Source organism: Anoplophora glabripennis, unplaced genomic scaffold (assembly GCF_000390285.2).
Source record: "Anoplophora glabripennis isolate ALB-LARVAE unplaced genomic scaffold, Agla_2.0 scaffold715, whole genome shotgun sequence".
In the NCBI taxonomy this organism is placed as follows: Eukaryota; Metazoa; Arthropoda; class Insecta; order Coleoptera; family Cerambycidae; genus Anoplophora; species Anoplophora glabripennis.
This window is the reverse complement of record NW_019416828.1, coordinates 42,961-57,735: the sequence shown is the minus strand read 5'-3', so window position 1 is coordinate 57,735 and position 14,775 is coordinate 42,961. Positions and strand designations below refer to the sequence as shown.

The following is a 14,775-nucleotide window of genomic DNA, read 5'->3' as shown; positions in this document are numbered from 1 at the left end:
CTATTCTTTTCAATGGTTTCTGAGGTAATTGATGAAAAACTATAATTCATGTTTGGTTTTTGAAGGATTGTAGTTCTTAAAAATCGTTTTAGAAAATGTAACTTTTGGTTTTTATTTATTTTAAGGGATAGGTTCGGAAAAATTGTTGCAACTTTGCCAATACACCCTGTATATCAATACACAAATTAATGGTCGAACATTTTTAAGCAACTGATTCCTCAAGAAGTTGTAAAGAAAATACTAGATAACATTTAATACACAATTTATTTATGTGGATGAAAAAATATTTCGAATTAACGTCTATCATTGAATAGATAGAGGCTTTAAGTCACGAAATAATAAATAAACACACGTTGTGTATCTACCCAATTAGTTATTAAATCACAAATTCAAAATAGTACACTTGTTGAAAAGCATGCAGACTTACGTGCAAATTTTTGTATCAACCAATAAGAGACCTGTATTTAAGAGTTACAATCAGCCGATAGTAAAATAGAAAATTTTGCACATAGTTGGAACTGAAAATATCTAAAATATTCTAAATTCATAGATAAATATTCTTAATTTAGCAACAATTCTCCCATATTCCACATTTTACAATCATTGATCATAGTTGTGTCATATTCACGATTTTTTATTCGATTTTCTCTATAAAGACAACTATTTACGAGTGTACAGTTCACGCACTGTAAGGAAACGAGACAAGATAGATGTCAAACATTATTTGTCAGATTATAACGTCACCTAAACTTTGGCCAATTGGTAAACGATTGGTAGCCCTTAAACTAGAACAACTCTGTCGAGTTCTGTTGTCTCGTTTCCTTATAGCGCGCGCATTATAGATTGAATTGTCGTAAATCAATTAACCATTTGTGACACACTTTTCATATTTATAAACTCCCATTGTTACGAATTTTGCCACTATAAATGGTTATAACTATTGCTTCATAGATATTTTTTCAATGGGCGGGGCACTAATTTGGTCAATGTACTGCAAATAATGGTATTATTTTACTAAAAAGTAGAAAGTGATAAAATTTGGCATATTTATTAGTGGTGAGTAGAATCTGTAGATTATTTTTTGTTGTAATAATAATGACAATACAGTTTTATTCAGCTTTTATATTCTCATTCGAAATAGATTAAAAACACATATTTCTTAATAAACTTATCAATTTGTTTTCGACGCAATGAGTTTAAAGAAATAAATATATTTGTCACCTTCGGCTTTACGGCAATCCTATACTTATATGGTTTTAATAAGAGGTTGATCCAGTAGAAAAGAATTAATTTTGCTATGAAACAACTAATAAACATTGGCAGCGCCATACTATTATTATATAAATTTTCTAATTGTCTCCTTCAATACAATTTTCACAAACAATTGAAGTTATAAGGCTCCACACTTGGTTCTTCTTTTTCCAAATTTATGAATATATTGCGTTTATTTACAAATAGATTGTTTATTTCCATGGCTATAGGATGGAAATTTATGCACATGATTCCAACTTGTGGTTTGAATGGCGTTTTATTTAAAAAATAAAAACATTCCTAGAAAACTTCCAATAATTAGATATTTCGATCAATATTGGCATTATAAATTAAATTAATTTATACACGGGGTTTTTTAAGCCTATATCATAATTTCAAGACATTATTCCGTAAACAGTCTAAAGCTACTGGTTTTCTAGATGCAGGGTATTGATATTTAATCAAAATGTCACATTTACGCTATTTAACTGGGAAATGTTATTTCTAAGAAAAAATATACAATATTTCTCTTTATTCGAAAAATAGATAATTTTTTATAAACATTTTGTAATACAAAAAACGCTTATCACCAGAGAGCGGACAATTTGTGTCTTTAACCTTGAACATAGATATGTCATTCATAAACCTAGATACATTATTCATGACGCAGTGGCGTATCGGGTATGCATCGGAAATTTACGTGATAATTCACGAAAATTCCACGGTACATACATTTTTAGGCGTTATAAAATATTTAGAAAATCAGAAATTGCATACTACACATTTATTAAATAAAGTTCGGTTAAAAATAGTGTCGTTCTTTTAATTGGAAATTAGGAGTCAATGTAACGAATATCATCAGGCGACGCACAGGATAGAATAGTCCAACTCACGCTCCATTCATAACAGGGCTGCAGTTTGAATTCTGACCAATAGGAATTCGATAAACGCAACAGATGTCGACGGATGGACTAGAGATGGGCGCGAGTGTCATTTCATTTCTTTAGAACTAAATTAACTTAATTATTTTCTCGTTATTTAACCTGTTCACATGATTTATGGATTTTAAATAAAGGGTACAAATCTTCGCGAGGATAATACGATATATTTGCTATACATAATAATTATATTTTGCATAGTTTATACACAATACATTTTTGAACGCGTACACATCTCTACCAAAATTTGGCCTATTCTTCGGGTTAAAGACACACATTGTCCGCTCTCTACGTTATGACACAGTTGGAACCATTTAAAATATTTCTAAAAGTGCTCATTCCAATTTTTTCTCTAATTGATATGCCAAATTCTATTTGCTAAATAGAAAATTATCGAAATTTATATATTCTGCATAAAATATCTCCAAATATTGCAGTTATCGTTGTCAGTATCAGGAAATAATCATTTTCACGAACTTTGAACTAAAAACCTTTAAAATGTCAAATCGTTTAACATCTAACATTAAAAATATTAGTAAGGGTTGATTTTTATTTTAATAATATGGCCATTAACAAAATAATAGTATTGGAGCTTTTAAACATTACTAAAACAAATATCAAAAGGGAAAGAATATTGAGATACCTCCTTTGAAACTGAAAAATAGTATTCGATTCTAATAATTCTGTTTATGTCTCTACAAAAATATAATACCCTGTAGAGGAAGGAACACTAAAAACATAATTGTAAAAAAAATATAAGTATTGGATAATTAGTTCTATATTAATGAAGAATCGATATTATCTGATTTATTTAACGTAGCTTTTTATTTCTATCATAATGATTTCAAAACTTTTGCTTGATGTTGTGAGTGTAACTCAATGCTGGTTGACTGGTTTTCGTCTTTGTTAGCTTATATTCTAGTACTTTTTAGGCGTCATAAATTTACTTTCATTACAAAGGCTATCCTTTATCAGATATTTTTATTTGGAATGGGAAAACCTCTTTATTTTTTTTTAATAGAAAGTATACGTGTTCTAAACTAACATCACATATAATTTTCTTTAATAGAATGTATTAAAAATTGTCATTATCATTTGTGTGGACCTCTGACAGTGTAAGTGGTGACTGGTAAACAGAATTATACCTCTAAAAAATTAATTTTGACTGTTTCTATACAGGGTGGTTCGTAAATCAACACAACACAGAACATGTATGTGTAATAGATCATAAAATAATATGGTTTTAACGCAATTTACCTCTACACCAAGTTGCTTCGTTTAGTCGCTAGCTGGCGTTAAAACTGACAGCAAAATTTAGTTGTTTCCGTATACCTAACTCTAAAACGCTTTTTCCAATTTAACTGAAATCGGATATAGTTGTACTTGTATATAGATGCCATTTTTTGATATATGTAGTAACCGAAGTAATTGATTTAATTAATGTTAAAAACGAAGTGAAGTTGAGAAATTTATAAATAAAACATGAAAATGATTAGAAGTGGTCACCATTTTTAATAAAACATAGTTCAGTAGAAAAAAGTGATTTCACATAATTTCAGACTTTTCTTATTCTGCAAATTATCTGCGGTAATTTCTTATTCAATTCGTCCAATTTAATGCTCTTCAAATAAGAATAATCATAGAAATTCAAATATATCTGATACACAATTTGCGGAATGGCGTTTATTTCTAATAATTCTAATGTAATGTCTAATGAGTAAAAGTTTCTGTAGTTTATGAAGCATTGTTTCGTTTTTGTTGTCAATGTATGGCAATTAAATCAGATCTGTATAAAATATATGTTTGTAATAACTGATAAATACTAAAATAACAGGGACATACACAAAAAAAGTCCAACCCCAGGAGACCCACACGATCTTGTAGTCAAAATTCACGACTTGCCGTTGAATTTCGGAGAAAAGTTAAATTTCTGGGAGAAAACGCCCAAATATGGATCCAAACTGATTATTTCGTAAATTTTGTCTAAATATATCATTTTCGCAGTACATGTTTTGATGTACTGAACACGATGCTAATAGTAAAATTTACCCACGTTTCTTCTCAGAATATCCATCCACTATTTGGGTAAATACTGGTCCTAATAAGGGTCAAAACTGTTTTTTCCTAAATTTTGTCCAAATATATCAATTTCATTGTATTTTAAGGCGCTGAACACGATGCCGTGAGTAAAATTTGCCCATGATCTCTATAATTCTTGGAAAATCCATATTTGGGTGAAAACTGGCCCAAATATGGCTCAATAACTATTTTTTTCCTAAATTTTGTCCAGATATATATTTTTCGTAATATAATTTTACTAATGACAACGTGTTCAAAATACTACAGAANTAACCCGAAGGATAGTGGGGGTCTTCGAGAATATAGGTTTCTATTGCGCAGAATGGTTGGAGGAGGCTTCTAAGTTTCTATTGGAAAGTTGAGCGAAAATTTTAATTCGAAAGGAAAATGATATATATGGCCAAAATTTAGGAAAAAATCAGTTTTATCCCATATCTGGGCCTTTTCAGTCAAATGGATTTTCTAAGAAATATCGAGGTCATGGATAAATTTTGCTAATGACACAGTGTTCAACGCCTCAAAATACTACGAAAATTTTGGAAACAATCAGTTTTGACCCATATTTGGGCCAGTTTTCACCCAAATAGTGGATTTTCAGAGAAATGTCGAGGTCATGGGTAAATTTTATTAATGGCATAGTGTTCAGCGTCTCAAAATACTACGAAAATAATATGTTTGGACAAAATTTAGGAAAAACTCAGTTTTGACCCATATTTAGGCCAAATTTCACTCAAATAGTGGATTTTCTGAGAAATATCGAAGTCATGGATTTTTACTAATGGCTCGTGTTCAGCGCCTCAAAATATTACGAAAATTATATATTTGGACAAAATTTAGGAAAAAATAAGTTTTCACCCAAAAATTTCACTTTTCACCGCAATTCGTCGGCAAATCATGAATTTTAACTACTAGATCGGATTACTTCGAAAATGACAGATATGTGGGTCTCTTGAGTTTTGACTTGTTTTTTGTGTGCCTGTGTAATTAAGTACACAGAAACCGTTAAAAATACAAAAAATGCAAGCGAGAAAAGCTTGAAATCTTGAAACCTGTAAAATAACATAAGAACTGAGGTTGTAACGTCACCTGCAAACAAATATTTTTTATTTTATTTATGTAGTATTTACTTAAGGGTGTGTATATTTTCCCCATGTCTGTAAATTCAACTGTAAGAGTAACCATGGCCAAAAGTGGCATCCAACCACAAGTACTAGCTTACCAAATCCCATTTAATTCGAACAAAATGTTGAGTTACATGGGTTGAACTAAAAATTTTGTCATCTGTTACGACATCTAGCGTCTAAATGAAACACTTTGGTATAGAGATAAATTATTTTAAAAACAACAGATTTTACACGCACCTATTATGTCTCGGTTGGTTTACGCGTCGTTCTGTATAAAGTTGTCTTACAAGGAGAGGTTCACCGATTTGATCGAGTCTCTGTGTACTTAAAAAGACCCACTAATGTAGTATATCTCCAAAGTCCTAAAGTGCACAACTCGGAAATAACTGAGAAATTGCTCTCGAAAATGTTAGGTTCACCATTCGTACAAGTTCCAAAATTTCGGTCTTACAAAAGCTGTCATGGCGAAATAAGCAGTTGGTATGCTGTTGAGAGCGGCGATTTGAGGTCGAGACTCTACCCGTGTATTTATTTCGTCCTTCTATCCTCCTTTCCTCATAGAAAATATTTATCAACATAATCCGATGATAAATAACATAATTCGGAATTGTTATTTATTTACTAATGATAAAAATGCAGTGGACATTCAGGAATACATAGGTAGTAATTTATTGATTATTCCGGTGTACTGTACAGGGTGATTCACTATATTTTGACCCCCTTTAACTTTTTTGTTTTAAGAGTTATGAAAAAATGTTACAATATAATATAAAAGTTGCACGATTTTTTTATGAGTTTTTCGAAAATGATAGTAGAAAAACAAATGAAGTCCAAACAAAATGGCCGCGGATGTTAACTTTGTTGAATTAAATGGAACACCCTGTATATTTTTACATATTTGGATAGAACGTTCCCTGTAGAGCATAGCCATATAGGATTTGTTGGGTCTATCTCTAACAATAAGCAGATACTTCTAAAAAACGAAAAGAAGGTTTTTTATTGATAAAATAATACATCTTGTAATTGTTAGACTTCTTTCAGGCATTTCTGCCTTTTATTCCATTTGCGTAAGGATTTACAGATTTAGTTATAATATTATATTTTGATATATCGCACATTGATACTGTCCAAAATGCGTATAGGTAATGTAACGAAATCTCACTAATAATTACTCATGGACATTATATGGTAGGTCGTGACAGTGACAGGTAGTAATGTATTGACAACATTGTTATTGATTGACAGTGTGTATTATTATTTAATTAAAATAGGTTACATAGAAGTAGAAAATTATTTAGAATTAAAATAGAGTATGGAAAAGAACTTTGCTCTACAATACCTATACGCTTTTTGGACCATATCAGTGACCGATCTGTTAAAATATATTATAACGTAATCTGTAAATCCTTACGTAATTGGAAAAAGGCAGAAATGCCTGAAAAAGGTTTAACAGTTACAAGATGTCTTATTTTCTTAATAAAAAAACTTATTTTTGTTTTTTAATAGTATCTCGTTTATTGTTAGTGATGGACACAACAAACCTTACATGACTATACTCTACAGGGAACGTTCTATCCAAATATGTAAAAATATACGGGTTCCATTTAATTAAACAAAGTTAACATTCGCGGCCATTTTGTTTGGATTTCAGAAAATTCATAAAAACTCGTGCAACTTTTATGTTTCACATTCTTTAATAACTTTTAAAACAAAAAAGTTAAGGGGGGGATCAAAATATAGTGAATCACTCTGTACAGTTTTTTGGATTATTGTTGTCATAAAAACAAACAAAGCATAATTTAACTAAGGGAAGGAAAAAACAAAAATGCGTGTCTAATTATGTTGACAAATAAATATTTTCTATGAAGGAAGGAGAATAGAAGAACAAAATAAATAAACGGGTAGAGTCTCAAACCCGAATGGCCGCACTAAGAAACATACACGCTGTTTACTTCGCTACGACAGCTTTCGTAAGACCGAATTTTTGGAACTTGTACAAATAGTAAGTCTAACACTTTCGAGAAAAATGTCTCCCTTATTTCCGAGATGTGCACCCGAGGACTTTGAGGATATACTACACTAATGAGTCTCTTTAAATACACAGAGACTCGGCTAAATCGGTGACCCACAGGACATGAAGACCTCTCCTTCTTAGCAATAGATTACTTGTTTTTCGAGGGAGTCCCACGAAATTGTATAATAGTTAAATTTTTTCTTTCTCGAATTTTATAGAAATATGTATACGCTATACTCTTCGTAAAATGAAAAACAGTATTCAACAAATCTTTGGGTATATGAAATTTAAATTTTTGGAGTTAAGTACATACATCATGATTTTGACGACATGTGGAGATATTATATGTGGAATAACTAGGTATATAAATTTCCACGGTTTTTATTTTTACTTCTATTTCATTAAGTTTTTCTAAAATCATATCTTTATAAGCAATACACCCACACATCCCTTCGCTTCCGACAAGCTACACATAATAAGTTGCTATTACCTAGAATTAGTAAGTACATTGGACGGCAGCAATACAAAAACGAGCTATTCTCGTTCACCAGGTAAACACAGCCCTGCACCCGGCACACGTAGTCGTAGCGGCGAATCACCCGGTAGACCGCACTCTGCACAGTCCTGGAGAAACAAGAGCGAAGGCAACAGCCTCACCGGCGGCAAGGCCGGCAACTCCTCGCTGCCCAAGTCGAGGAACAGCTCCCTGGTCTCGGCCAGGGACTCGCTGTCCAGCAAGCTGCGCAGCACCGACTCCTTGCTGAAGCTGTCGCCGCCCGGCAACGCCAGCTTCGGGAGTGGGCGGGGTACCCTGAAGAAGGGCAGCGCGCCGACCAAGTGGAGCAGTCAAAGGGACACCAGCGAAAAGGTACGCTCCAAAACAACTTCCTCCATATGGAACTTCTTCAGACGCGACAACCAAACGTAGGAGTGCTGCAATTTTTATTTAGTTGCTCTCGCCCGTCTCGGGACGTGCAGTAAGTGACGCTTGTTTTTTTATTATTTGCTTTGCTTCTAGCTTGTTTTTAGTTGGATGAACTTGTTTGAGGCTTGAGTAGATTGAAACGTAAGTAGAAAGTAGTGGTAGCTTCCCCTGGCCGTTTTTTTCCACTTGGTGTTGTTTTAGTTCAGAATTTATTTGTTTATTTATATAAAACCTTCAAAATTTGTTTAGGTATATAGTTTTTGAAGGAATTGCTAATTCGTATAACTAAAATTATTTAACATTTTAAAAGTAATTTGCTGTACTATCTAACGTCTTCTGTCGAATCTCAACAACATTTTTCATAGAAAATGTTCAACTTGAACGTGTTTCTAGTAAAAAAAGTAGTATGTTATTAAAAATATGGTCTTTTATATAACTGTAATCCTAGTACACGAAGTTGAATTCATAGAAAAATTACAGAGCTTCTAAAGCAGCCCTGTTCTAAAGCAGAAAGTACATGTTTGTTCGTTTATGTTGCCCGAATTGAAGCAACCTATTTTAAAATCAGGTTGTTTTGACAGTTTACAGAATTTGGAAACAAATAAGCAATAAGATCGACGAACGACCATAAATTAAGTTGAGGTTATTATTGTTATTGCTCAGCCTCTGAACCTCGGTCTTGAAATCAGTGATTTTTATAATCTGCAGCAAACCGTGGGTTGTAGATGAATAAAATCAGATCTGTTTCGACACAAATGAATTACATTTTTGAGTTTTTGAACTGAAGAAGCATCAAAACGACGACGGACATTCGGGTGTCCGGTCAAAGATGGACCATACTTCAAGGAAGGGTAGCTTTCTTGGATGAAGATAAACCTATTTAGTCTTGTTACTATGTTACATTCATTTTTTGCTTCGTAATACCGTAATATCAACCTTATTCGTTTTCTAAAATTTAGAAATAGGTACGAACACATACAGCAAAAAATAACAGACTGTTATTTCTTGCTGTATCTTTTTTGTTGAAAATTTTAGAAAATGCAGGATTTTAAAACACCACCTCATACACTGTAAAAGCGTTTACTTACTGCATGTCACCAAAATGCATAATATCGGTAGGTGTCTCGTTTTAGAGAAATGTTAAATATAGAACAACAAATATACAGGGTATTCCTAAATAAGTGACGCAACGGAAAACTGTAAATTCCTCTTGAGAAAAGAAATATTTTTTTCCTCTTCCATTTTTCTCTACGGGCTTTCGTTTTCGAGATACACAGTGTCAAAAGTTAATTTTTTTTTTAGTTTTTTGCCAATAACTTAGGAACCGTTTGAACTACAGGACTGAGCTTTTGTACACACATTACCACTATTAAAAGCTACTTTTTCGCACCCTTCTCGAATTCATTGGACGTACCAGTGGTAGAGATTTTAAGGTATCTCAAGGGTTTTCCCCCCTAACTTTTACGCCACTGGAAAAATTGACATTTGACAGCAAATTCTGAAGCATCAATTAATTTTACACAAAAAGAGTTCTCTTGGTTCATTGCTCTAAAGTCAACCGTTTTAAGAAAAATGACTTTTTATGAATAAAAATAAACATTTTGCTAACGTTTCGAAAATCATTTGTAATTAAAAAAATAGGTATAAATAATTAACAATTTTAACGACATTTAACAACAGATAGGATTTTAACTTAAAAAAACTTAAAAATAATTTTTTATCACTTTAGCGACTAAAATTTACAAAAACTGTTCAAAAATACGTTCGTTGGCTTGAATGCACGTATTACATCGTCGGATCATGTTTCTATGAACGTTGTTCATAATTTGATGGGTATTACTAATTTGTTCCGCTGTGGCTTCAACCCTAGCGGTCAATTCTTCGACCGTATTGACAGGGGTTTTATAGACAATGCTCTTCATATGACCCCATAAGAAATCAAGTGGGAATAAATCCGGCGACTGAGCAGGCCAGGGCATCGGACCACCTCTACCGATCCATTGTTCTTTGAATGTTCTGTTGAGGTACTCTTTTACAACAACTGCAAAATGCGGAACTACCTATTTTCTGAATTACAAAAGACTTTCGAAACGTTAGCAAAATGTTTGTTTTTGTTCATAAAAAATTATTATTAATAGTGGTAATGTGTGCCAAAAGTCGACTTACTTAGTGTTGGAAGGCAACATAAAATATGTAGAACTACTATAAGTACAACCATCACTGAATTACGAGTTGCATCACTGATAAGACACTAGAAATGGCCGTCCTTTCCCAGAGGGTGCCTTTAATCGAGTAGAAAATGTTTGTCGTCTGTCTATTGATATTTGAATCTTGTCAAACTTTAGAAACCATATGTCCTTACTTGTTCATGTTTCGACAGTAATAAATTTTCGTTTTTGATGTACGACACTATTATTTTTTTTAATATTCTCTCATAAATACATATATTTTATTATTAACTCTCACATCTTTTTACTTTTTAAGGTATTGAGTTAATTCAATACTCTCGTCGCCAACTACAATTTTGTTTAAATTAAGTTAAGTTTAACGAAAGTTAATTTCATGCATATTATGCAGTAAAATTTGTCGAGAAAATCTAGGTAAGTTTTCGTCTTCTGCGATTGCAGTTTCCGTGAGTCTTTTTGCGGATCGTACATTTATTTAACGTCATCGTCAGTTTCAATTTTTTTTCACATATTTCGCTTTTTTGCTATTTTACACTTTCATCACATTTTATCGCACGATAAATTCTTCTGACATACAGTTTTGTTAAAGAACTGCATATTTTCATGGCACCACTCACCGATATATCCACGTTTCGTGCTCGAATTCTCTAATAAACGTTGTTTATTATGCTCGTGCGACGTTCTTGATCTCTTAAATTTGCTGGTTTACGACTACCCCAATTTTTTACAAATTGGTCGCTAACACACGATTCCACACACAAGAATAACTAAAATGTGAAAATAATACCACATTTTTTCAACTTGAACTCCTATCACACGAAAGCAAACTTCTCGGTTGGAAACTGACTAATCGAAAAATGAAACTGCAGCACTGGCCGCCTCCTTTTTAACATACGATGAACAAAAATTAACGTTGTAACAATAAAATGCTCCAAGTGCGCACACAAAATAATTGTGTGCATGAAAAAAATAATAAAATAATAATACAATGAAATGATAATATATTTATCAGATTAAGAACTTGCAAAAGTTATGGATTGATTTATTCATGAGACTTACTGCTTACTCTTTTGAAGCTCTGATGTAGACAGTGAGATTATAATAGAAGTAAGTTTTTCTAAAACGTGAACAAATATTTAATTTTACAAAATAGTTTTAATTAGACTAGAATGCCCGGAAATACCTGATGGCTGCAGGTAGAAAATTAAAATGTATACAGTATGTATGTATGTACCTACACTAGGTAACTTTTTGCAGCAAATGAAGTGAAGTCACAAAAAACACCTGCTTTTTCTCAAAATTCTTGCCAACAAAAAAAATACGGCAAAAAAACACTATTCCTAGCGACCTCCGCTTTGTCTTATTGTTAGGCAAAAGAACTGTATATTCATATTTGTTCACCTCAAAACCTTAGTTCATTATAAAAAATATCAAATCAAAATAATAAAACAAATATTTTTTAACGTCTATGACTTTTTAGGGAAGTAAAAATTGTTCAAAAGTAATCAGACTAAATCATAGTACGTCCTATGTATATACTAGACACATGTATAGGACATATAATGAAGGAGCCACTTAAGCCGTTTCTTTAAAAATCATAAGGCATATTTACAATCCATTCTAACTACACGAGAAAAACAACACAGTCACTAATTCAACTTGCCATAAGAATATTTGTCTTCTAGTAAAATAACCTAATAATTGTCCACAAATTTTTAATTTAATCCGAAGTGAATTAAATTCTTTTATTTATTTAAAATTTACCACCCGATAAGTTATGGCTGATTTTTAACATTGATTATTATTATTAAAATTTTTTTTTTAAGTTGTGGAGTGTAAAATAATAAATAAATCTGCAAATATTTTTCAAACGATCAAACGGTTGATCTGTAGGAACCTCTAGGTTAGGAAATAACAAGTTTCTTGTTTCGTGGCTCGAAAAGTTTATTTGCACTACACTGCTGTATAAGTATTCGCCCATAAGATTTCAAATTGTTTGGTTCCTAATGAAACAGCAGTGATATATACAGGGCTGGAAAATCCACATGGTCCATCTGCCTTTACATGAGAGCGACAAAGTAAAGAAATCTGTGCGATAGACAAGGATGGCTGTAGTGAAGACGTTTCATAATCTGAATAGTCACCGCCCGTTTCGGGTTAGAAGTGGGAGTGACTATTCATATTATGAAGCGTCTTCAATGTAACCATCCTTGTCTATCGCACGGATTTCTATGACTTACTTTATCGCTCTCACGTAACGGCCGATGTACCATGGGGAACCTGTAGATACCTATTACTTAATAACTTTCGAACAGTTTAACACTCACTTGAAGATAGAGATGGTAGTTCTGTTCTAGATTCCAAATGTCATTTTTAAAGAACCCACAATATAAAATTTCAATCTTAGTTACTTTCATGAATAAAGTCAGAAAAATCAGAATTGTTTTAACGCTTTGCTGCTTCAGTATAAAAGCGTTTCTGCATATTTGCCCTTTGGGTGTAACTACAATGTTGGCTAAACTTTAGTGACGGATTGTAGGATACAAACTAACAAAAAAAGTTCCTATAAACTATGTTCAAAATTACTGAAGAAGCAATTAAAGGAATACCTAATTATATAACGTGATTACTTCAATAAATACTACGTGATGATTTATAACGTTTTATTATCTACATATATTGAAAACGACTTAAAGATTTTCACATTTTTTTAAGTGAAAAAATATGTACATATTTGGTATCGATAAACTTGTCCATATTCGAGATAAACGGATTTAGCGATAAAGATACCATTTGTGCCACATCGTAATAGTAAAAAATGCATAATAATAATAATTAATTGATTGATTATGCAGCAAAACAAATGTATAGCATTTAACAGGATCTCCATCATTAAGCTTGTGCATATCGAAAACGACTAAAGGACCTCGCACAAACCTTATGGAAATGGATCCCCGGTGGATCTCTCTCAAATTTTGGGAATGAACCTGATTAAAAGTTCTCATGTGCACAAAACCCGGAAACCGCTCCCAACCCCCCAAAATCATCCCCAAAGATTAAAGGCTCATTATACCACACCACCAAAAAAGTATCAGACCCACACATGCAATATATGGTTTCCGGTGTATTTTTGAGCGCTGGATACGAATACGTCATCATTTTTGCTCTAGCATGTATCAGTCTTCAGAAAATCACTGAAGAAGCTTCAGAAAACTGAAGAAAGAATATTGTGGCCTGTGGTTCACATGCAATATTTGGTTTCTGGTCGATTTTTGCACGCTGAGCAAGATTCTGAGGTCAAATGTGCTTTAATTACCTTAAGTCTTCAACTAATAACTGAAGAAGCTTCAAAACCGGAAGAAAGAACATTGTGTTCTATAATTCACATGTGATATGTACACACTACACACTACTGAAGAACCATGGTGTTCTTTCTTACTGAAGCTTCTTCAGCTATTAGTTGAAGGCTTAAGGTAATTGAAACACATTTGACCTCAGAATCGTGCTCAGCGTGCAAAAATACACCGAAAATCACATATCACATACGTGCTAGAGCAAAAATGATGACATATTCGTGTCCAGCGCTCAAAAATACACCGGAAACCATACACTGCATGTGTGGGTCTGATACTTTTTTGGTGGTGTGGTATAATGAGCCCCTGACCTTGGTTTTGGGGAGTTGAGAGCGGTTTCCGGGTGTTGTGCTCATGAGAACTTTTGATCAGGATGCTCTGAAGAGTTCATTCCCAAAATTTGAGAGAGATCCACCGGGGATCCATTTCTATAAGGTTTGTGCGGAGTCCTTTATCGATAACAAACGAATATAATTTTTTATTTAAAAAAGTACATAATATGTCGTAAAAATGCCGACAGATATTAAAAAAGTAGGCCTATATATCTTTTTGCGGGCCAAGACTGCCGAGGGCACTCTGACCCTGAATCTCCATTGGTAAATTGAACATATTAGGACAAATCGCTTCGGGTAACATACCTTTTATCCAAATTTATTGAAACTCGAAAATTTTAACCAAAAATCGATTTTCAGCTCTTAATTTTTAAGAAATTTCTAGAAACTTGTGACGTTATTTTTACCTCCTCCAGAATCGAAAGATTGCCTACCATTTCCTATATACCTGATTACTTCTGCTTACTTTAGTGATATTCAATTATTTAATTTTGAAGGAAATATTAACAATGAAATATTTTTAATGGTACTGCACAGGTTTTTATTCAGATGGGTATCATTATATGGCATAGA

At 32.7% G+C, this 14,775-nt stretch overlaps 1 protein-coding gene across 2 annotated transcripts in view; it reads left to right on the top strand.

Annotated features, from left to right (window-relative positions):
- The window catches only part of LOC108913817, a 147,698-nt gene that overhangs the window by 119,269 nt on the left and 13,654 nt on the right, over positions 1–14,775 (top strand). The window contains exon 7 of one of the 2 annotated variants that reach the window (XM_018719443.2): positions 7,958–8,274. In XM_018719443.2, coding sequence (XP_018574959.1) covers positions 7,958–8,274 — 317 coding nt within the window. Of the gene's footprint in view, positions 1–7,957; positions 8,384–14,775 lie in introns of both variants that reach the window. The other variant, XM_018719444.2, reaches the window with a different exon arrangement.